The 24,854-nt window shown below is 44.8% G+C and overlaps 1 protein-coding gene across 1 annotated transcript in view; it reads left to right on the plus strand.

Annotated features, from left to right (window-relative positions):
• The window catches only part of DGCR8 (DGCR8 microprocessor complex subunit), a gene marked incomplete in the record, with an annotated part of 1,139,047 nt that overhangs the window by 518,513 nt on the left and 595,680 nt on the right, over window positions 1-24,854 (plus strand). The window contains 1 exon segment of the mRNA XM_044068709.1: window positions 10,763-10,863. Coding sequence (XP_043924644.1) covers window positions 10,763-10,863 — 101 coding nt within the window.

Here is a 24,854-nt window from a genome sequence, read left to right on the forward strand (position 1 = left end):
CCAAGGATCATCCTGATAGCTCCGGACTGGCCAAGGCAACATTGGTACCCATTACTGAGGAGCATGTCTCGGGAACAAATATGGCCTCTACCCCTAGTTCCCTTACTGTTAACACAGAACAACTACAACACCCTGCATCCAAACCTGAAAACACTGCAGCTGACTGCCTGGAACATTACATAACACCAAATAACCCAAATTTATCCCAAAGGGTTAAAGACGTTATCTTGGAGGCTCGCAGACCCTCAACAAAAAAAAAAAAAAATTATTCAGCAAAATGGAAAAGATATCACATTTGGAGTACTGCAAAAGGAGAAAATGTGTCACTGGTAAACATAGCCAACATCCTGGAATACTTGGCAGAGCTCTTTCACAACGGCCTGTCCTATTCTTCCATTAAGATTCATGCATCAGCTATTTCAACAGAATACAACTTGGATCCTCCAGTCTTCTCACACCCTCTGCTCAGGCAGTTTCTGAGAGGAATTAAAAATGTAAAACCACCTAGGAAGCCACCATTGCCAGCATGGGACTTGAACTTTGTGCTAGAAAAGTTGACACTCCCTCCTTTCGAACCAGCAGCAACAGCAGAATTACAATACTTATCTTGGAAAACTGCTTTCCTGCTTGCAATCGCTTCAGCAAGAAGGGTATCTGAGCTACAGGCATTAATGGCAGTACAGCCCTTCCTGATCTTCCATCAAGATAGTGTCCATGAGAACAAATCCTACTTTTATGCCAGAGGTGGTCTCCAGGGTATCTTTAAATCAAGCCATCCACCTACCTACATTCTTCCCCAACCCACAGAACAGGGGAGAAAGACTTTTGCATACCTTGGATGTACATAGACAATTACGCTACTACCTGGACAGGACCAAGAGCAATAGAAAAACTGACCAGCTACTGGTAGCATATGCAACAGGAATGGAAGGAAAAGCAATTTCAAAACAGACAATCTCTAAGTGGATAGGAAATTGCATTAGATTTTGTTACTCCTACCATGGGAAGAAAACTCCAGAAAACATCAGGCCTCACTCTACAAGGGCTACAGCCACTACCACAGCTTTTCTACGAGGAGTGGCTACCAAAGACATTTTAGAGGCTGCTACTTGGAGCTCCTTGCATACATTTGCCAAGCATTACAATTTACCTTTATACTCCAGATCCCGAGCAGGTTTTGCCACTGCTGTTTTGCAAGGGATCTTAACTACACCATAATCTTATTTCTCCTCCTCCCCCAGTTTGGCTATGGTATTCTACCCATTTGTAAGGACTGCAGATGCATCCTTGAAGGACATAGTACAGTTTTGTACCTACCATAAATGTAGATGTCCGATAGGCATGCATCTGCAGTCAGGATTACCCACCCTCCTTCCCCTCTGTGGTACTCCTAGGGTATTTGCCCATCTTGTAGCTGGCTGGGGGAATCTATTATGGTGTATTTGTTTGTATATATGTACATACATGCTTATTTTTTGTTTGCTCTCTACTATTTGGAACCATTTGCATTTATCCAAATTTAGCCTTCCTAGAGGGCACCTGGCATCTGGGGCAAGAAACACTGAGGAAAATGGCGTCGGCTGATGCCTTTATACCCGAAGAACTGCAGCTGTGACGTCGGGTGAAGTGCGACACCAGCCGAGGCCAGACCCAGACTTTGGAATCCGGCCGACCGAAGGGCTGCCTGACGACAGGACAACCCATTTGTAAGGACTGCAGATGCATGCCTATCGGACATCTACATTTATGGTAGGTACAAAACTGTACTTTCTTACCGTAATGTTCCATCTGTGTTGTTGAGCTTCATTCATTCATTGCAACCCACCCACCATTCCCCCTCCGAAAGACTCATGGAGGTTCAGATATGGTCCTAGCCTATGATAAGGAAGTTGCTCAGATAAAACCTTTGCTTTCTTTCCTTATGGGCAAACTCGATCAAAGATAGAGAGGGGTGCTATGGATAAGACTTAGCTCGAGAGTTTTTTGGCTGGCGCGAGCATGTTATAACAGCCGACTCTGTTCCGAGGACAGAACCGACACCCATCAGTAAGGAATGAATGAAGATCAAAAACACAGAACGTTATGGTACAAACATAACTTTTTTTTTAGAAAAGTTAACTCTTTCTCCATTTCAGCCTGCTTACTCCTCTTCCTTGAGGTTTTCTATTTGGAATGCTGTTATTACTTTCAAAAAGGTTTCTGAACTGTAAAATTTCATGGCTGCTTCACTTTTTTTTACAAAGATGTGGTTACCCTTCAAACCAGCTCGTTCTTTGTGAGGATTTTTCACCCTACTGTATTGTCCTGTAGCTCCCTACCCGTTGCCCATGTCCATTGCAAGTTTTACCAGTCATCTCCTGGTAGAAGGGATGCTGGCATAATGGTTAAGGTGATTACCTTACAAACACAAGGTGCAGGGTTTGATTCTCACATGGGGTAATTGGCTAGGCTTAAAATGGCTCTCGAGGATAGCCAAGTACTAATCTATGCGATGAGGTTTGGCATGTTGGTTAGTGTTGCATGTTGGTTAGTGTTCACCTCACAGACATAAGGTACAGAGTTTGATTCTCACCTTTGAAGGGAAGCTGGCTATGCTTTATATAGCCTGCAAGGTCAGCTAGCCTAGTACTTAACTGTTAGGAATGGGAGGTTGGCATAATAGTAGTGATGTGTACCTTACAGTTGCAAAGTTCAGGGTTTGATTCTCATGTGGAGTAATTGGCTAGGCTTAAAATGGCCCACAAGGGCAGTTAGCCTAGTATTAACCTATGTAAACTTTCTTGTGAGACGCTGGTAATAATGGTTAAGGTGTTTACCTTCCAAACATAAGGTGCAGGGTTTGATTCATACATGGTATAATTGGCTAGTCTTAAAATGGGCTCCAAGGGCAGTTAGCCTAGTACTAGGCTATGACCCTATGTATATATTTTAAAAAATTCTTCTGTTAGCATAGAGAACTAAAGCTTTTCCTCATTAAGAAGCTGCTTTCGTTGCCATGAGTACACAGCTCCTTAACCCCTGGAGCATCTCTGATCAGGCTGGAGTCTACATGGAATTTGAGGGCATCCTGGGGGCGGACTGGCCATTCACACCTGATGGAGGGGTTCTGTTTTTATGACCTACCCATATTACCCCCTATACACACACATGCACGCACACACTTGGGTCCTTTGTGGTGTATCCATGTTGCAGGGATGCATTGGGGATGTGCGGAATATCGCCTCCACTTCCACAGCAGCTCAACCTGGTCTCCATCCTATTTCATCTTTTAACCCTTGCTTACTAGTTTGATGTCTCCAGCCTCCACCATGGACCCACCATGGATAGCAACATCTATTCCTCCATATTGCTTTATCAGATTCCTGAGTAACTAATCGAATCAGACAGCCTGGATGTAGTTAGAACTTTATCATCTGAAGTGGCTCAGGATGAACTCTCATACCTAATTGAACCAGACTAAATCTCCTTACCCTTTTTCCCGCTCCCCTCAAAATGGGAGGGGGGATTTGCATCCTGTAGTTTGCTGACAGGTGATGTTTATTGACTAGACCAAGTCTGTCTTTCAGACCTGCTGGTTTTTTTTTTTCCCCTTTCAGGGCAAGAGCTCGAGATTTGCCTTTTTCAAACGGATCTCTTTTGCCATCTTTTGCTGTTCCATGATAACCTGCTTTCAGGCTTTAAGGTACACAAAACCAGAGACGTAGGTTAGTCTGGTGCATTTTTCAAAGATATAGTCTATATCTCTTTTAGAAGCTGCAACTTCGGCTTCTGTACATACTTTTAAAAGCTTTATAAGTTTGCCTTTTCTAGAACTATATCTGGATTTGTTAGGTCCATCTTGCAAGAACTCTATTTCCTCATCATTCCTCCCACTAGACACTTAAAGGCATTGAGGCTCTTCTCACTTGTTATTAATATTGCAACAGTGATCAAAAGAAGGATATATATCACAGTTGTGTAGGAACTTGTAACAGTAGATGTCCAACTGATCACTGTTGCAATATCACATCCCACTCTTCTTTGTCTTTTTCTTTTAGACTGATGTGGCATCCTTTTTTTTTTCTTTCTCCCTTCTGTTTTTCATGTGCTTTTTATGGTGGCCTCCTTCCTTTCCTTGCTGGCTTTTGGGTATGTGCTAAGAAAGTTTTTATGTCCTTCCTGCTTGCCGCATCCCTTGTGCGTTGCATAGCTTTTGGCATGCTTCAATCGTACATCAAACCGATAGAGAAGAGGAGGAATAGGCATTGGTGTCCTGGCTGAACTTATGGATATCCCTGGTTGGTTATCCACTTGCTAGTAATACTGTAGCAGTGATCATTTGGCTATCTGTTATCATGGTAAGTTCTTGCACAACTGTACTTTCTTGTTTACGGTCATGGCTGCACGATTACAGCTGTGTATTTTTAGGAGGGAGTGTCAGAGCAGCACCACGCTTCCATTTCCCTGCAGTTAATCATATTGGTGAGTGTCACCAGTCCCCGAAGCAGTAGTACAGTTTGGCAGGCCTCTCAGTTACATGATCTTGTAGTTATTTGTTTCACTTGGGAGATGTTTGCTAGTTATAAGACCTGATGCTATCCATGTTGTTATTCATCACTAATGGGTCTAGGATCTTAGCTGGCAACTGTCAGACAGATCCAGAGCTCAAGCTCCTCCCCTTCCCATAATCCCCTGCTACCTTCCAACCCTCAGATCTCATTTGCCGCTGAAATGCTTCTGACAAGATCCCAGAGCTCAGGCTAGTCATTCAGATAAGTGCTTTATATTTTGTTTTTTTTGTTTTTTTTTTCTTTTCTTGAATTGTAGCTTAGCTTAGTTTAATTTAGTTTTAATTAATCTTCAGTAGCTTAGTGTAGTAACCTCCCCTCCCGTTCTCTAATCTTATTTTAGACAGGGTACCCTTCCCCTTCATGTGTTCTCATTTCCTGCCCTTTATTCTGTTAGGTTAAAAACAAGTTAGTTATAAGCTGTAGTTTTAGTTGGGGAGTTTTGTTGTTTGTAGTGTTTATAGCTTGTGTGTCTGTGTGTACCATTCCGACTCTCTCTGGGAGTGTCTTTATTGCTTAGGGTTGGCGCACCTGGAGGTTGAATGCAACATTTGTGCTGCATTCAACCCCATGGCCCTTGTAGAGCATCGCAATAAACTTCTTCTGAAGGGCTTGGCTCAGGGGGTCCTCTGCCCTTAGACTCTTCCAAGCCGCCTCAGGAACCTAAAAAGAGGCCTCCTCTTCCTCCCTCAGTGGGGGGGGGGGGTGTTCTTCTTCCTCCTCATTCTAAGAAACCGATGCTCTCCGATCACAAATCGCCAGATTAGAGTCCAGCCTCTTCGGCTTCAGATCAGAGATCTGCCATTCCGAGAACTTCAGATCAGACTCTTGGATCTAAGCCCTACACTGAGTGGAGGCCTTATGATCTGAGCAGGCGCAAGCTGTCCCCGGATCCGACTGGCACACCATCCAAGCCCTTGGACCCAACTAGACTGTCAGATCCCATTACAACTGAAGGTTCCCCCTCTCGGTCCTCCAGGAAGTCTGATCTGACTCTGAGTAGATCCCCTTCCAGGGACCATAGGGCTGTGGGTTCCAGGGCTGGATCCCCTGCAAGATCAGGTCAGGTCACTTGTTAGTCTCGTCGAGGTCCTCCAGAAGTCGTCTTCCCTCGGACATGGCTAGGATGGTGAGCTTCCTTAAGGCTCAAATTGAGTTGGCCTTGCTGCCATCCCTTGCCAAGGTGAGTAGGGGACCCTCTCCTTCTACAGGATTCCACTCTTCTCTTCCAAGCCCATTGGCTTTGGAATGTCAGGACCAAGGGATTTCCAGTGAGAGGCCAGCAGTGTCTGGTATACCCCCACTTCTCGACAGAGTCCCTGGCTGGCTCTCTTCCTTTACCCCTGTGATCAGGGTGCGCCTCACCTCAGAGAGGTAGGTGCAAGCTCGCTGGGGGGTGGGTTCAGGCCCCAATTTTTTTGGACTGATCCATTCCTCCGGGAGCATCAACCCTAGACAGCTTGGAGCCAGTATCGTCAGGGGGCTTCAGTGCTGTGTCCAGATTGCCCTGGCTGCGGGGAAGGTGGAAGAAGCTTTCTCTAATCCATCAGCCTTCCAAGTCGTAGAGGGGACCTTCTCCAGTTTGGCAGTTACCTCTCCGCCTTCTCTAAGTCCTCCCCAACCTTTCTCAGGTTTGGGTGCTGAAACCTCATCATCCAGCCAGGGTCAGCCCTCCCGCGAGAGCCTTCAGGCAGGCACTGCCCTCTTGGAGTTACCTGTCTCTTCAAAGTCCTCCCCTGTCCCCACCATGGAAGAGCCCATTCAGAAGAGAGCGTGCAAGAGGAGACACGTGGTCTCCCCCAGAGAGTTCCTAACTGAGGACACAGATTTCGAGGAGGGAGAAGGGTCCCCCAGACTTCCTGTTGAGGAAGTGTCCTTCGGGGGGGGCATCCTCGAGGTTCTCAAGCAAAGAGGTGGTTGGTCTTTCCCAACCCTGTCTTCAGAGGAGTCTGTGTTCTTGAAGGCCTTTGGGACGGGCCCATCTTTTGCCTGGGTGTCCACCCCTGCTGATGAGCTTGTGGACCTTAATCGCCAGCTGGGCTTGGAAGAAGCTGTACACTGGAACCTGTCCCCAACAAACCCGACAAATTCCTTACTCCTCCCAAGGACAGGACATTTTGGAGCAAAGGTGCCCCCGTCTATGCCATTGTGGTGGCCTGCTGTTACTAAGAAGGAGCTAGCTGAGCAAATCTCCTCTGTCCATCCCCCGAACAGAGTGTCCCAGGTGACTGACTTTTTTTGGAAAGCATGTGTTTACCTCCGCTACTTTTGGACTGAGAGCATCTAATTATTTGGCCCATTTTACCCAGCTTTGGAGGGACTTTGTTTCGTAGCTTACCACTTCCCTTACAGACCGAAGATTCTTAAGCTGGTCTCTCCGAAGCCGTCTACTCTGACTTCCTTGAGTAATGCTTCAGTGACTATCTCTCGAGCGGCAGATACCAATATTGCCATTCGACAGCATGCCTGGCTTCGCCTTTGTGTGTTTGAGGAGCCTTTCAAGACTTCTTTCACTAAAGCCCCATTTGACGGCTCCATTTTGTTTGGTCTGTCTGTTAAGGAAACCTTGAAATGCAATGAGCAGGAAGGGAAGACCCTTCCCAAGGTACGGATAAAGTTTTCTACTCCCCAGCATTCCCTTTCTAAGACCCAGATGGGAAGTAAGAAACTTTAGTTCCTTAGGACTCAGTCTTCCTTCCAGCTGGGGCACGGGATTCAATAGCAGACGCCGCCCCATGGGAAGAGGGAGTCTGTAGAACCAGGGCTACTGGAATCCCTTCTTAGAGAAGCCCTTTCAGCATTATTGAGATGCTGCTCGACTGTCCTGCATTGGAGGCAGTCAGGTGTAGACTCTGCCCTTACCCACTAGCCTGGACAAGTCTCACTTCCAATCAATGGGTGCTACAAATTTCCAGGGGTACTTCATTCCCTTTTCTCAGCCCCCACCAATTCAAAAGTTTCTCCCGGACGTTCCACCCTGCCAAAGGGAGTTGTCCTATCTTGAGGTTCAAAACCTTCTTCAAAAAAGAGCTATCCAAGAAGTCCCAATAGGATAATGAGCGTCTGGAACTTACACTTGCTTCTTTTTGGTGCAGAAAAAGACTGGACACCTGCGTCCAGTTTTGGACCTCAGCGAGCTAAATCTGTCAAAGTCCAAGTTCCAGATGGTCACTGTTCAGACCATTCTGCCACTCTTGCTCAAGGACAATTGGATATGCTCAGTGGATCTCAAGGATGTGAACTATCATATAAAGATCGACAGACACTCCAGAAGACACTTACACTTTCGGTTAGGGGCCAGACATCACCATTTCAGAGCCCTGCCCTTTGGACTCGCAAGAGCCCCCCCAGGTGTTTACCAAATGCATTGCAGTGGTGGCAGCTCATCTCCGGCTGCAATGTTTCCAGGTTTTTCCATACATGGATGATTGGCTCCAAACGGCTCCCACAAGGCATCGACTATCAATGGCCACCAGATATATCCTCAGTCTTTTGAAAAATCTAGGTATCACTGTGAATCCTCAGTCTTTTCAAAAATCTAGGTATCACTGTGAATCTGCTCAAGTCCATTCTTGTTCCATGCCAAAACCTGGAGTGCAGCGGGGTCCAGTTGGACATGGTATCATAAACCTCAGCACTGCCTCCCTACAGGATTCAACTCATTCAAAGTCAGGTTTCTCTCTTGCTGGAGCTAAAGCGCCTATCGGTTCATTTGATCCTCCAAGTGTCAAGTTTGATGGTGGCTGCCATTCAATTAGTTCCCCTCGCCAGGTATCACATGCAAGAGCTCCAATGGACCCTAGCAATTTAGTGGTCCATTCTGGTTCAACCCATGTCCATGACAGTAAAGTTGATTCAGGTATGCGGGAGTCATCTTGCTTAGTGGCTCCAGTCTCAGGGCCTATACCTAGGCAGGCTATTCATTTTGTCTTCCCCTGCCGAAGGCCACAGTGACCATGGATGCCTCCTTGTTGGGGTGGGAGGGCATTTTCAGGGCAGGATAGTTAAAGGCACATGGTCCCCCTTAGAGGCCCGATTGCACATAAATGTCCTGGAGATGAGCAGTCCTTTTAACTTTGCAAGCCTTTCAGGAGTGCCGCCCTCTTTGGAACATAGCAGTCCAAATGGACAACATGGCGGTGGTCTGGTATATCAACAAGCAAGGGGGAGCACTGTCTTATCCTCTGTGTAGAGAGGCCATGAGAGTGTGGGAATAGGTGGTGTCTTCCAGGTGCTTTTTTCTTGCAGCTCATATTCATGGGAGTTCCAATGTGCTGGACTGCAGACTCAGCAGATCTATCTTAAGTCCTCACGAGTGGTCCCTGAATCTGTCAGTAGCAAGGCAAATGTTCGACCATTGTGGTCAACCATGCTGTAAACTTTTTGCTTCCCCAGCCAGTCACAAATGCAGCAGTTACTTTGCCCTGATCCCTCCGGTGGTGGAGTCACCCAGGGACACACTCGTTCACAATTGGCCTCCGGGTCTTCTCTACTCTTATCCTTCTACTCCTCTAACACCAAAGTATTACAGAAAGCTTGTCACCTGAAGACCCCTGTCATCCTCATTGCCCTTTCTGGCCTTGCCAGGCATGGTTCTCCTTCCTAAGGTCTCATCTGAAGTATCCAACTTGGAAACTGGATCCCATTCCGGATCTCATCTTCCATTCTTGGGGGGCTCCCACTCCCTAGTCTCTGGACCCTTTGTCTAACTGCATGGTTTCTCCACTTCCAGTAATCCTTTCACAGTCCAGACTTCCTTCCCCAGTGATGAGCATGATCGTGGCTTATCAGAAGCCATCTACAAAGGTCGTCTGTTCAAGTAAATGGAAATGTTTTTCTGTTTGGGCTAGACAATGCAATCTGGACCCTTTTTCATCCCCTATTCAAGGTATTTTGCTGCTCTTCTCTTCCCTTTTTCAAGATGGGGCAAGTTTTTGTTTTTCTACCATTAAGCTCCAGTTAGCCATTTCTAATTTCCATCTGAACTAGGTGCCTACCTTTTCTTCTAAGCTGTGCAAAGCCTTCCTGAAAGGGGTCTTTCTTATTAGACCTCATGTTAAGGATCCATCCCCAGCATGGAATTTGGCATTGGTGCTGCAGTCCCTGATGCAAAAACCTTTTGAACTGGCTGCTGCTTGCAATATCAAGTTCCTCGCTTGGAAGACTGCCTTTGTTATGGTTATCGCTGTCAGAAGGGGTCTCTGAACTCCAAGCCGTAACCTTTAGGCCTCAGTTCATGATCTTTCATAAGGATAGGGTGTCCCTTGGCACAAATCCTTCCCTTCTTCCCAGAGTGGCTTTGGAGGCTAACCTCAGTCAATCTATTCAACTACTGGTCTTCTTCCCTAATTATTCTAATAAGGGAGAATATATCTTGCATTGTTTAGATGTCCACAGGCAATTGTTTTCATCTGAAAAGGACTGAGGAATTTAGGAACTTGGACTAGCTTCTCTCAGAACAGAAGGGGGCAGGCAGTTTCCTAAGTGACTATTTCCAGGTGGATTGCTGGTTGTATTTCCCACATTTATGATGGTAGGCATTTGGAATTATCTGGACTGGTTAAGGCCCACTCTGTTAGGTCTGTTGCTGTGTCTTCTGCCTTCTTGGCTAGTGCTTCTGCGACTTGGTTTAATCCACACACTGCAGACTGGTCTGTCTAGGAACAGAGCTTCCTTTGTTTCCTATGTGCTCCGGCATATCCTCCTTTGAAGCCACCCAGGGTACATAGTAGCTGGGGACTCTGACCCATTTCTGATGAATAATGAGACAGCATCAGATAGTTATGTACTTGCATAACTTGGCATCTGTGCTCTCCAGTGTCATTATTCATCACATTCCTGCCCTCCTTCCCCCTTCCTTCTGGGGGGTTCTGGCAAGCTGGAGTGGCTGGTATTTTGGAATGTTTTGATCTTTGCACAGTTTCTTCTGCATTTCCATTGGTTTAGCAAACTCGATCTGAGGGTTGGAAGGTAGGGGATTATGGGAAGGGGAGGAGCTTGAGCTCTGCATCTGCCTGACAGTTGCCGACTCAGATCTAAAGTCGGATACAAGACCCATTTATGATGAATAATGACGCTGGATAGCACAGATGCCACGTTATGGTAAGTACATAACTCTTTTTATAAAACATGCTGTGTTTGAACTTGATACTAATACATAGCTTAGAAGCTTTTTCTTTTGAAGCAAGACTAAGAGTTGTCATTTCATTTTACAGTATTTTAACCATATCAGTATAGAGGACTCACGGGTATATGAATTGACCAATAAAGCTGGGCTTTTATCTCCATATCAGATTCTGCACGAGTGCCTTAAAAGGTAAGTACAGTATAATGATTGATGGCTTTCTGTGCTGACTGATTAAAGCTTCTAAGTTACAAATTCATTGGTGTTGTCAAAACTAAATAGATAGTAATTCTGTTTTGAGTTCTTTCTGAAATGTTTCAGCTGTTCATTGATTTCTCTGTCATCACTTTTTGATTAAATGTATGGGGTGCATAATTGTAACCAAGTTAGCAAAATCCAGTTGATCAAATCTGATTAGTTGGTCAACTAGCTGACCAACCCACCCAAACCCCAGCATGCACATACTGTCACCCGGAGTGCTTTGCAATTTCATGCATTAATAGAGCCCCTTCATCTTCCTCTTTGTACAACTAACACAGGTTGCCAAATTTAAGAACAAGTTGTCTTCCATTGCTAGTCTCAGGTGAACACTCTTGGTATCAGAATGAGATCAAATGAATATGGTTTTGAATTAGCGATAATATGCACTCCATTGTTTGCCACTAGTGGATCTGTATTTGGTCCCCATTGTTTACATAAACCAGAGAGATACCTTATCAGTCAGATTTGCTACTATAATGAAGTTTTTGTCAGATGAAGCCTGTTCAGAGGCATCTTTCATGGCTGTAGATATGTGAGATGTCCCTTGCACTGCTAGTCTTAATAGATTGCGAAAGTTTTCAAATGTTACCTCTTGTTGGATCAATTTTTTAATACTTGGTGAGATCTATATTCAGATCCGTGACAATTTGTTAGTTTCTGAAGAATGAAAATGCAAAGTCCATTCATTTTAATCCATAAAGTGTTCTTAGTATTGAAGAAACTACTTGTAGGTGTGTGTATAGTGTAGATCAAGTTTCATGAAGGCAAAAATTATTTCAAACATTTTGATGCTTTTCCCTTAGAATGTATTTGAGCAGACTGGAGAGCTAAGTTGCACTTTCTTTGGAAAATCTTGTAATTTTTTTTATGCTTCACAAATCATTATACTTGAATATCTTGAAAAAATTTTCTTTTGGCATTTCATCTTGCTATTCTTTCCATAGTAAGCAGCTTCCAGGTTTTGTTAAGGCACACTTTTCCATAGCTGTAGTTTGACTTTTGCTTCAGTTTTCATGACTGTAGTACATTTTAGCTTTGGGTGGGTTGTGCTCTTGTAGTATTCAGCACTAACAGAGAATGATGGGTTGATTTTTAGCAGTCATCTGATTGAGCTTCCATTTGTCACAAACTGCAGTCCCTCATCTTCCTTCTAGTTCTTTCTCCTTTGCTCCCCAGCATTAGCTAATAACCCTGTTAGTTATTTTGGTTTCTTTTATATATATATATTGTCAAAATACTTTGTTCATAATAAGTAAGTTTCATTGGAAGAAAATTGCATAGCACAGTTTTATGTATGCATGGTCCTAATTGCATAGCCCAAACTGCCTGTGCAGTGTTTGTAATCCTCTTAACAGAACATAGTTGCTTTTATGTTGGCTCACCAACAGTAGTTTCATTAAGTACTGCTTCTCTAAATCCATTGTGCTGAAAACCACTTTCAGTGTGGGGAAGACCCCCCCCCCCCCAACTTGTAAACACTTAACTCCACAATTGTATTGCAGTGGGGGCAACCTCTGATATTTCTAGAAGTGGCTTTTACACATTTGCCTCCTCTGCCCTGCTGATATTCAGCCCCCTTCCATTCATTCCCCCTTCGAGGGTGAGGGTCGACTTCAGCCACGAGGGTCTGACCTTAAGGTAGCTATTAAGGGTGTTTTTTTTTTTTTTTTTTTTTTTTTTTTTTAAGTATTTGAGTTTCGGTGCTGGACACTTCTCAACTTCTGAAAAGAGCTGACATCAGCTGGAAACCCTTGTTCATCCACAGGAGGCACCCCTATAGTTTTTCTCAGCCTGTACTAGAGAAATCTAAGTACATGTACATATTTGAAAGCACACTCTCCTCCCTACCCAGCATGGACACAGCTAATCTCCCTGCCCGAACAGTTGTGTCCTAGCTGCTGTTTGAACTCTTGTCATTTGAGCCATAGTCAAGGTTTTGTCCCCTCTATGCCACTGGCGCAGACTCTGAAAATGGTTTTCAGCAGCATTCATGTGCTGTAAATAACACTTGCACAATTAGCAGTCATACTATCAACTAGTTCACACACAATGTCACACAAAGCAGCAACATGTACAAACCTGCATCCTCCTCACCACATTGTACAAGTATTCACAGTATTAGTGTCTGTTTTCTTCTGTTAAGTTATATTAATTAGCTACTGTATGTGGATCTTCCTCACTGTAATGACTGTACATGTAGAATCCTCCCCTATAGTAGGTTATTCCTGTGCCTATCTCTAGGGCCACTCATTCCTATCATACAGACATGTTAGAATACTTTCTATTGTCTAGGATCATCCTGTCATTTCAAGTCCATTATTGCAGCAATGCTCGTCAGTTAGTGTTGCTTCTTTCCACCACCCTGTCCTGTTTATAGGCAGAACTGGTTTGTGTAGGTGCTCTATTTGTATCCGTCTCCCATTCCTTGTAAAGCATAGTAGTATGTGATTGTGTAGGATGTTCTTCATCCTTGGTCTTTTGTCCCTGTTTATAAAAGCATCTGCGCTGCTTGTGTAAGGTAACCAAGCCCTTTTTTGTGTGGCATAGATGCTGGCTAGGGTTGCCCACCTTTTAGCTTTTGTTGCTTATGTGTATACTTACTCGCACTCTTCCCTAAAGGTACTACCACAGGAAGATCATGGGTCTGCCTTATCTGACATTATTGCAGTTGGCACCCTACAGTTAGCCCCCACACCCCATTGTTTGCTCCATCTGTCCCATGGCCTCTTGTATGTCAATAGATTTGAGTTTCACCATCTATAATTCGACCCCTTTCCATTTGTCCACAATGCTTTCCTTGAAGTAGTATTTCTTCATGCTTATAATGAAATTGAGTCTCTGTATTTGGAGGTAATGCCCAAGATTACCCATCTTCCTTTCCTCCTGTGTTCTTTCACGTTTCCCGCACATATGCTAGTAGATCCTACTCCTGTCCTCTCTCTATTTCTTCTAGGGAGTACATACACAGCCTGTCTCAACTGTTTTTTGTATGTTCTCCCTTTATCACTGTCTGTATCCCAGTGATCTTTCTTTGCATTATCTACTGTTTTCACTTCCATCTGCTTGGATGTGATGATTAGAACATAATCCCTTATTCCAGCTGTTTGATGGCAATCTGTTAAATTAAGAATTTGCCTCTTTATCCCTAGAGTCTGTCCTGCTGAGATGCAGGCCAGCATCTTGTTGGCTTTTTCATCTTGTTCCCCTGTGATTCATCCCATCTCTGATTGTTGCCGTTTGGTCTTTATTTTAAATTGGACCTCTCTTAGCCAGGTATGTGATACCTGTTATTGCTGTCTAGGTGCAGGGCCTTTCATTTCTTACCATTGAGTCTTAGGCACCATCATTTAGCCCATGCATCTAGCTTTTAAGCTTCTGATTAAACGTTTTCTGTAGGCATTCATTGTTGTCCTTTTCTTGGTATCGCCCTCTTACCTCATGTTGATGTTTACTGATGTCACAGTAAATCCATTTCACACTCCCCCCCCCCCCCCCGAGCCCCCTTCCGTGTCCAGGGGGGGTCCTGGCAGAATCCTATTGTGATCCTGCAGAATGGGTCTTGAAATATAATGTATACTGCTTTTAAGCCTTGCTATTTCCCCTTGAAAGGCAGGAGTGGGGATCAGGCATCATACATTTCGGTAGGTTCCGGAATTTAGGATATGGCTAAGGGAATACTTAGCTTGGTAGAGTGTGATGAAGTAAGCATCAGAGCTCACTCGTGCTCCATCCACAGTATATCGTAGTAGGTTGTTTACAGCCAAGGAAGCATGCCTCAGTCTCCCCTCAGGTATGCTGTGATAGCTTGCAGACTGCCAGTCCCTCCCCCAAGTGTAGGTGGGTAAACATTCGTGGGTCATTTCCATCCCACTCCTTTCTCTGGTTCCTGCAGTGTTTGATCTGCTAATTGAACTCCGTTCATTTGGATTGCAGTCAAGAGTCCATTCCTGTATGATATGTCTTGGCTGAGATTAATCCAACTTTGCCAAATATGAAAACAGAACACAGTCGCAGAAGTATGATATAAGCAGCTCACTAATACTCCTAGGTTATTTGTCTCTTAGATTGTAATTTTTTTTTTCATTTTCTTATGATTTTATTCTTCACTACTTTGTCTACCCACTATACCCACATTACATTTTTTCCAGTCCCTCCTTGCCCTCTTCGTTTGCATAATAGTTGTGTTTGGAGCAAAATAAAGGTTGTAGTAAAACCCAGTGTATGGCATTACCTGGGTTCCCCTAATCAGCCTTCTCATTTAATCCTGAAATCCTGTATTGCTCATGGTGGGATGTGGGGACATATTGGGTGATGTTTCTGTACAGTTTGTTGTATGTTACTTTTTGTTCTGTTTTTTTTTTTTTTTTTTTTTTTTTTGATACATGCAGCTTACTGCCTCTCCGTTGTCTTTTTTTCTTTGAATTTTTACCCAAGCAGTACCTGCAAATGTTCAGTATACCACCCCTGTAATCAAATATAAAAGAAGATAAAATTAAACGTTTTTTGAATGGACCCATGATCAATATCCTGGAAGAAGTCTACATTCCCCAAAAAATTGGCAAGCCTTTCCCCTCTATATTCTTTGATTTCCCTCATACTGATGTCACACAGAACTTGTACGTAATTCCCTGGATTGCACTTTGCGTTTTCGTTTTGTAGTGGATAATCTCTACATGCATCTAGTACTTTAAATATCAAAGCCCTTCAGCCAGAGACCTCAAACATTTCCATAAGAGGATCTCCGCATTGTTTTAATGGATCATTGTGTAACCTACCAGTCTAGGTTTTGTCCAACTTTAGTGGCAAGAGTTCCTTATTCACAGTCTACAGTGCTTTACCCTGTTAATCCATTTTCCCTTTATAATTCCTATCCTCTTCTCATGCCTGTACTCTGCCATTTTTTTTTTTCATTAAAACAGGTTCAGAGAAATCACTGAAAATCTCTGCCTGCTCATTATCATTTGTATTACACTATTTATTTCTACTTTGCTTTGCCCCCATCATACCTGAAGAAGCCTTTCTTCCCTTCTATTATTCCTTTTACGAGGTGCATTTCCATCTCAGCCTTAGCTTTTCTGATTCCTGTGGTTGCCTCATAGGTTGTTTCCTAATCCTCACAGACTTCCACCCTAACTGTGCTTCACTTTCCTTTTCTGTTTTCACTATGCTCTTTCCTCTGCTTTAAAAATGTTTTAATAATGTGCAGTGCTTGGACTTGAGCAGATTAATACATTTTAAGTGCCCATCTTGGGAGTACCCTCAAACAGTGGCTTTTTGCCCTTTTCTTTTATACAGTGTGGTGTTGTCATCTTAAACTGAAGTCATTCGGGAATTTCTTTATCTACCTGTTTAGCTGCATTCTAGTCCCTGTAATGATTCTTTTTTGTTTTCCCCAGTCATTGCAGTTTCTGTGTAATCCATGCTTGTCTTGTGCATCACCATCTTTTTACTGGAAAATTTGAACTTACTGATTTCATTTTAACAAATTATCAAAACCATCAAACACAAATTACCCTTTAAAAAAATCTGCATAACCCTATTCTCAGTATTAATTTTTACAGATTTTTCATTTGTTACTCAGTGTAGATCTTTCGTTTGGGTAGTGATATTCGCAGATGTTCATCGTGCATACAGCTGCAGTCAACATATGGGTTCTCCTGCCGTCAGGCGGGTCTTCGGTCGGCCGAATTCCAAAGTCTAGGTCCGGTGTCGGTTGTCGTCGCTTCTTCCCTGACGTCAGTGCGACAGGGGTACAAAAGAACCAGCCGACGCCATTTTCTTCATTCTTTCTTGCCGCGCGGTGCCCGAAGCAGAAGCAGTTCGCAAGTGCCGGTCGGCCAGCTCCTGAGATTACGAAAATTTGGAAACTGAAGTCTTCTTAAAAGCTAAGTACCCCGTTGGGGAACCTTTTCTTGCCTCTGACTGATGTCAGACAAAGTTAATTGTATTTCTTGTGGGAAGCAAATACCGCATAAGGATTTCCATTCCCTCTGTGTTCCTTGCTTAGGGCCCAGACCACGACATCTCGGTCTGTCGCTTTTGTGCTACATTCAACAAACGCACTATTAAGCATCGGGCGGAGTTCGCCCAGCATTTTTTTGGGAAAGCATTTAACTATACTATGTCGTTGGATACTCCGACTCTGGTTTTGCCAAAAAAATGCAAAGACAAGGACCGACACTCGAGTTCCGCGGCCTCTACCGACACCACGCCAAAGCCGCCTACGCAGCCCCTGATAACCGACGACACATCTTTGGCGGGGTCTCCTGTACCCGAGTTCGCAGGCTAATTGGCCCACACCCCGACTACAGATACCGAAGCCACTCTTGGCATTGAAACACAATGTGGACAGGTCCACCTCCACTCAAGGTGTCTTCAGACCTTCCTCCTCTTTCTCCATCAAGGCTTTCACCAAGTCTAAAGCAGCCATGCACCCTAAGAGACCCGCTACACAGGGCCCATCTCCAGGCCCCATGCCTAAGAAACAGATGCTTAAAATGGCTGAGGATTCCATTCAGCAAGCCTCAAGCAAATCAAGTCATCACAACAGACGCCTCGGACTATGCCTGGGGGGTGCACATGACAGACCGGTGCATTCAGGGCAAATGGTCCCAAAAAGAAAAGCACCTTCACATCAATCAAAAAGAAATGCTAGCAGCAGTAATAAATGCTATTATAGCTTTCAAGGACCTTCTACAACCAGGTCAACTATTGATAAGAACGGACAACACCACAGTTATGTGGTGCATAAACAAGCAGGGAGGAACACATTCTTACCCCCTATGCAGACTGGCCATGTCACTTTGGAGGTTCTCAGCCTCCTCCGGACAAAAGGCCCAGAGTGGAGGAAGATTTCCCCCCCCCCCCCTCTGAGCAGGGCTCCATTATTTCAGAACACTCTGTTGATCAGGAACAGTCTTACTCCCCTTTTGAAGACTCTGATGCAGAGGAGTCTATTCCTTCTGTATCCCCCCCTGAGGATTACTCATTTGGGGAAACCTTGCATACCTTAAGGGAACACTTCCACTGGGAAGGCCAGGATTATTCAGATTCCAAGAAAAGGCTCAGGGAATTTCTTTTGTTACCCCAGCACAGGCCTCTGGCTATACCTCCTGTCTTGGACATCCTAGATGATGTTTACTCGGAGGCCTGCCTTAACCCGGACTCTCTATCTCCAGCTCCAGTTAAGCCTGACAGGTACTAAAGGGTTCCTGACTCTCACCAATTTCTATACAAAAGCCATGCTGCTGACCTAGAAACCATTTCACAGGGGCCCAAGGAAGTTAAGGCCTCCATTGCCAAAAATCCATTGCCTTCTGATAGAGATTCCAGATCCTTAGAAAGGTGGGGGAAAAAGGTATATACCTCTGCTACCTTATCCATGAGGGCCTTAAACTGTCAGTTTCATATGCTAAAATACCAACAGTTTCTGTTATCTCAATTGAAAAGTAAAATGTCACAACCTGAACAACCAGACTTGAAGGAGTTGCAGGATTTGATGCATAGTGCAGAACAAGTGGGTAAACATACCTTACAATGTGGTTTTGATGCTCTAGAGGCCTCATGTAGAGCTGCTGTTACAGGCTCAGTCATACGTAGGCATGCCTGGCTCAAGGAACAAGCCTTGCCTGATCATGTCAAAGCTAAATTACTAGACGCCTCTCTTCAAAAGGATGTACTATTTGGAGCAAATGCTGAGGAAGTATTACGGAAAATGGAGGAAAAGGCTAAATCAATGCAAACTGTGAAAGAATTTCTACAGGTTCAACCCCCACGTTTTAGTAGAAATTGGCCTTCCAAAAACTGGTCCTTTCCTGCCACAGACAGACCCCAAAGAGGCAGATACAGGCGCCCGAGGGGCAGAGGACGATCACAAGGATTGTACAGAGGCAGACAATGGCAAGCTCCTACACAGAGGTGGTGAGGACAACTCGCAATCTTTCAGAAAGCAAACCCAATGACTTTCCCCTTTGCATGCCAACCAGGGCTCAAATGGCAGCCCCCTTAGGAGGAAAGCTGGCACTATTTTCAAAAAATTGGCATGTCACAAAGGACAAATGGATCCTGGACATTATAAACAAGAGGCTACAAATTCCATTTTCATACCCTTCCAAAAATGAGAGGTATGCCAAACCTGCCACACACAATCAAAGGGCAGAGGCACAAAAACAAATTTCCGATCTTATAAACATGAAAGCTATTCAAGAGGTACCTACACACGAACAAGGTCAAGGTTTTTATTCCAGGCTATTTCTGGTGCCAAGGAAGGGAAAAGATTGAAGCCCTATTTTGGATCTTTCCATCCTAAACACATTCCTACTCGTACCAAAATTCAAGATGCTCACTCTGCAGCAACTTCTTCCCATGCTGGGCAAGGAGTCTTGGCTGGTAACATTGGACGTCAAGGAGGCATACCTCCATGTCCCAATCAGACAAAATTGCAGAAGATACCTCAGATTTCTTGCAGGATCAACCCATTATCAATTCTCTGCATTGTCCTTTGGCTTATCTACTGCGCCCAGAGTATTCATGAAATGCCTGGCATCAGTAATTGCCTACTGCAGACTTCAAGGGATACAAATATACCCTTATTTGGACGACTGCCTGATCCAAGCAGACAGCAAGCTCATTCTTCTGAAACATCTGGCTTCTGTAATAATGTTATTAAACTCTCTGGGATACACAGTCAACAAAGAGAAATCAAGGCTAATACCCTCTCGGAAGATAATTTTCCTGGGTGCCAATTTGGACACAAACACCCAGATGGCCTACCTCACGCCAGAGAAGCAGGGTCAACTAATTCAATATTTCATAATACTGGCAAATTGCACCAGGCTGACTGCAAGGAAAATCTTGCAGGCTCTGGGATTCATGGCATCTTGCATCTTACTAATCCCATGTGCAAAGCTACATATGAGAAAACTACAGTGGTACCTAAGAAACATATGGTCTCAACACAGCCACAGTTTGGAAACAATACCACTAATTCCATGTCTGCAAAAGGAATTTCTGTGGTGGGCTCAAGCATGTCAAACAAACACAGGTCTTCCATTCAGCAAGCCTCAAGCAAATCAAGTCATCACAACAGACGCCTCGGACTATGCCTGGAGGGTGCACATGACAGACCGGTGCATTCAGGGCAAATGGTCCCAAAAAGAAAAGCACCTTCACATCAATCAAAAAGAAATGCTAGCAGTAATAAATGCTATTATAGCTTTCAAGGACCTTCTACAACCAGGTCAACTATTGATAAGAACGGACAACACCACAGTTATGTGGTACATAAACAAGCAGGGAGGAACACATTCTTACCCCCTATGCAGACTGGCCATGTCACTTTGGAACATGGCCATGGACTTACAAATGGAACTACAAGCACAGTACTTGCCAGGCAAGGAAAACACGCTGGCAGACAACCTAAGCAGGAATATGACAGATCCACACGAATGGAAGTTGCATCCAAAAGTTTTTACAGAAATAATCCAAGAATGGGGAAGGCCAAACATAGATCTCTTTGCCTCCCACAAAAATCATCAATTGACAAAATTTTGCTCCAGGATCTTCCATCCAAAGGCCTGGAGAGTGGACGCTCTCTCTTTCAGTTGGACATCAATGACAGTTTATGCCTTCCTGCCTCTTCCTCTGCTGCCCAAAGTCCTATTGAAGACCAGAGCAGACAGACCAAAGATGATCCTCATTGCTCCGGACTGGCCAAGGCAACACTGGTACCCACTCCTGAGGAGCCTGACGCATTCCCCACCATGGACCCTGCCTCTAATGCCTCTTCTTCTGACTCAGCACAGCTTCAAAACTCTTCACAGTCAGCTAAAAACACTCAGTCTAGCCGCATGGAAGATTCCTTAGCATCACAGCAGGCCCTACTTTCCAAGGAGGTGCAGGATGTCATTTTGGAGGCCAGAAGGCCATCAACTAGAAAAGCTTACTCCGCTAAATGGAAACGTTTTTGTCTGGAATGAGAAAAAGGGCCAGAACCCTGGAAAACTGAATTTGCCTCAAATATTGCAATATTTGGCTGAACTGCTAAGCAGTGGACTTTCGTTCTCCTCCATCAAAATCCATGCCTCAGCCATTTCTGCAGAATACAACACTGATCCACCTTTATTCTCTCACCCTCTAAGACTGTTCCTCAGAGGGGCTAAGAATTTAAGACCTCCAAGGAAACCACCAATACCTGCTTGGGATCTTAATTTCATTCTGGAAAAACTGACCTTGGCTCCTTTTGAGCCAGCTGCCTCATCAGATTTGCAATATTTGTCCTGGAAAACAGCATTCCTTCTGGCTATCACTTCAGCTCGTAGAGTTTCAGAACTACAGGCTCTCATGTCTGTCCAGCCTTTTATCTTCCATCAGGACAGAGTTTCCTTACGAACCAACCCGTCCTTTATGCCTAAAGTGGTATCCAGAGTAGCTTTAAATCAGGCCATAAATTTACCTACTTTTTATCCTAATCCTCAAAACAAAGGGGAGAGATTACTACATTCCTTGGACATCCACAGGCAACTGCGCTATTATTTGGACAGAACAAAGCCTTTCAGAAAATCAGAACAGCTCTTTGTGGCCTATGCGGTAGGAGTTCTAGGAAAGCCAATTTCCAAACAGACAGTCTCAAAATGGATAGCCCACTGCATATGCTTTTGCTATTCTTTTCATGGCAAAACTGTACCTACAGGCATTAGAACCCATTCCACCAGGGCCACAGCCACCTCTGCAGCCTTCCTCAGAGGAGTACCTACCAAGGATATTTTGGAAGCAGCCACTTGGAGTTCTGTGCATACCTTCTCTAAGCACTACCACCTACCTTTATACTCCAAATCTAGAGCAGGCTTTGCCGCTGCAGTCTTGCAGGGCATTTTGGCTCCTCCTAAGTTCCACCTAGTGCCTACCACCCCTTTCTTAGCTTTGGGATTCTACCCATCTGTTATGACTGCAGCTGTATGCACGATGAACATAGTACAGTTTTGTACCTACCATAAATGTAGATGTTCGAGTGCTAATACAGCTGCAGTCCAGGTTTCCCTCCCTCGTTCCCTTCTAGGGGTATTCTTTTATGGTGTATTTGCTTGCAACTACTATTTTTTGATTATATTGCATTGCATTATTACATTATTTTATGTATTGCCTTCCTTCTGGGGGCACCTGACATCTGGGGCAAGAAAAACTGAAGAAAATGGCGTCTGCTGGTTCTTTTGTACCCCTGTCACACTGACGTCAGGGAAGAAGCGATGACAACCGACGCCGGACCTAGACTTTGGAATTCGGCCGACCGAGGACCCGCCTGACGGCAGGAGAACCCATCTGTTATGACTGCAGCTGTATTAGCACTCTAACATCTACATTTATGGTAGGTACAAAACTGTACTTTGTGTATAGTTTCCCCTTGCGTAGTAGAAATTTCACTGTTATCGCTCGATGAGCGAGCAGGTCATTCATTTGTTCAGTGTTTAACTTTACAGTCTTGTGTTTGTTCTGAGTCTTGGTTTTGTCGCATTCTCATGTTTTGCCGGTGCTTGCTTCTATTTACATGTTGTAACTGCCTTCATTTCTGCTAACATCAAAAGATTAAACCACGCAGTTTCTGATATACCCAGCAACATTAAGTCCAAGTTGTCTAGGAAATGGTCAGATGTCCTTCAAGAATGCAACTGCAGTCATAACATATGGGTTGTCCTGCCTCAGGCAGCCCTCGGTCGGCCGGATTCCAAAGTCTGGGTCCGACGTCGGCTGATGTCGCATTTCTCTCCGTCAGAGCGGCTGGAGTATATAAGCATCAGCCGACGCCATCTTCAGTCTTTCTTGCCGCGCGGTGCCCGAAGCAGAAGCAGTTCGCAAGTGCCGGTCGGTCAGCTCCTGTATTCTTCGAAACCGAAGTCATCAAAAAAGCTAAGTACCCCATTGGGGACCTTTTCTTGCCTCAGCCGTTGTCAGAAATTGCTGAAAAAGTAAATAATTGTTTGTCTTGTGGTAAACAAATACCTCATAAGGATTTCCACTCTTACTGCCTCCCTTGCCTTGGCCCAGACCACGACGTCTCGGCCTGTGCTGCCTGTGCTCACTTCAATAAGCGCACTCTCAGGCGCCGGGCGGAGTTCGCTGAAGACTTTTTCGGCGAAAAATTTGATTATACAATGCCGTCGGAACAACCGACAACGCAGACTCTAAGACGAAAAGACCGGGACCGACATCCTCGGCCCGCGTCTTCCACCGACACCACGCCAAAACTAACCGCGAGTGCCCCGGCTCCCTCTGAGGCGGTTATTCCACCGCTCCGAACCGAAGACACCGCATTACCGATACCTCCGATACCGGAGGCCACTCCGCCAGTTATTGATTTTCCTCCAGATACTGAAACCGAGGAAATGCCCGAGACCTTTGCTGTTGATAAGGTCACTCCTGCACGTGGAGCGGCTAGGCCTCCCATGTCTAACAAGGCCTACACATGTGCTAAGGCAGCCAGCAAGTCCAAGCATCTTACTGCTAAAACCTTACCTCAGCCTACTCCTGAAACTCAAATCATGTCTATGGCCGCAGATTTAATTTCCCTGATCAGAGGTTCCCAGACCCATCCTGAGAGAGGATCCCAGCCTCCTCCTGATAAGAGGCCCAGGATTGGACCCTCTTCCTTCAGATGAAGATTCTGAGGACTCTGATCACTCCGAAAGCCAGGAAGAGCCCTTCCAGACCTATGGGGATTCAGATGCAGAGGACTCCATTCTCTCGGCCTCTCCTCATGAGGATATTTCTTTTGGGGAAGTTCTGCATTCCATGAGGGAGCATTTTAAGTGGCAAGGCCAGGAATATTCAGATTCCAGAAAGCGCCTTCGAACCTTCCTTAAAAAGCCCCAACACAGACCCTTAGCTATACCTCCTGTGCTTGATGTTTTGGATGATTTATACTCTGACTCCAGTGTTACCCCTGATACTCTTCCTCCTGCTCCTGTCAAGCCTGACAGATACTATAGGGTCCCAGAAACCCATTCTCATTTCTTTAGGGCCCATGCTGTTGATTTAGAAACAATTTCCCAGGGGCCTAAAGGGGTTTCAGCTACCACCTCAAAACCCTTTGCCTTCCGACAGGGAAGCAAGGTCCTTAGAGAGATGGGGGAAGAAGGTTTACACCTCCACTACTTTATCTATGAGAGCTCTCAATTGTCTTTCTCACATGTTTCAATATCAGGATTTCCTGTTAGATGATTTACAGAAAAGATTGGCCTCTCCTGAACCTTTAGATAGGAAGTCTTTGCAGGAGGCTGTGCATAATTCTCAGCAGGTTAGCAATCACTTTCTACAGTGTGGATATGATGCATTGGAGGCTTCATGTAGGGCAGCTATGACAGGGGCGGTCATTCGTAGACATGCATGGTTAAAAGAACAACCTTTACCAGATCATGTTAAGGCAAAAGTTCTTGACGCACCCTTGGAAAAGAACATGCTTTTTGGTGCTAATGCTAAAGATGTGTTCAAGTCCATTGAGGAAAAAGCCAAGTCAGTTCCGACAGTCAAAGATTTCCTCCAGGTTCAGCCGCCCAGATTCAGCAGGAACTGGCCTTCTAAAAACTGGTCCTTTCCTAATCCTGAAAGATTTCAAAGGGGCAAAAACAGGCGTGCCCGAGGAAGAGGGCAATACAGAGGATCCTACAGGGGACAACAATGGCAACCAGCAAACCAGAGAAGTGACACAGGGGTTTCTCCTGCCCCGCTGGGACAATCTCAATGACTTTCCTCTAGTTCCGCTGACCAAGGAGCAAACAGAAGCTCCTTTGGGCGGAAAGTTATCTTTGTTTTCAAAAAATTGGCACAAACTGACAAAAGACAAATGGATTTTTGACATTATAGACCACGGTTACAGGTTCCATTTTCATACCTTGCCAAGAAAACAAGGCATGCCAAACCTTCCACAAAAA

Source organism: Protopterus annectens, chromosome 4.part0 (genome assembly GCF_019279795.1).
Source record: "Protopterus annectens isolate FY-2018-M chromosome 4.part0, PAN1.0, whole genome shotgun sequence".
Lineage (NCBI taxonomy): Eukaryota > Metazoa > Chordata > Ceratodontiformes > Protopteridae > Protopterus > Protopterus annectens.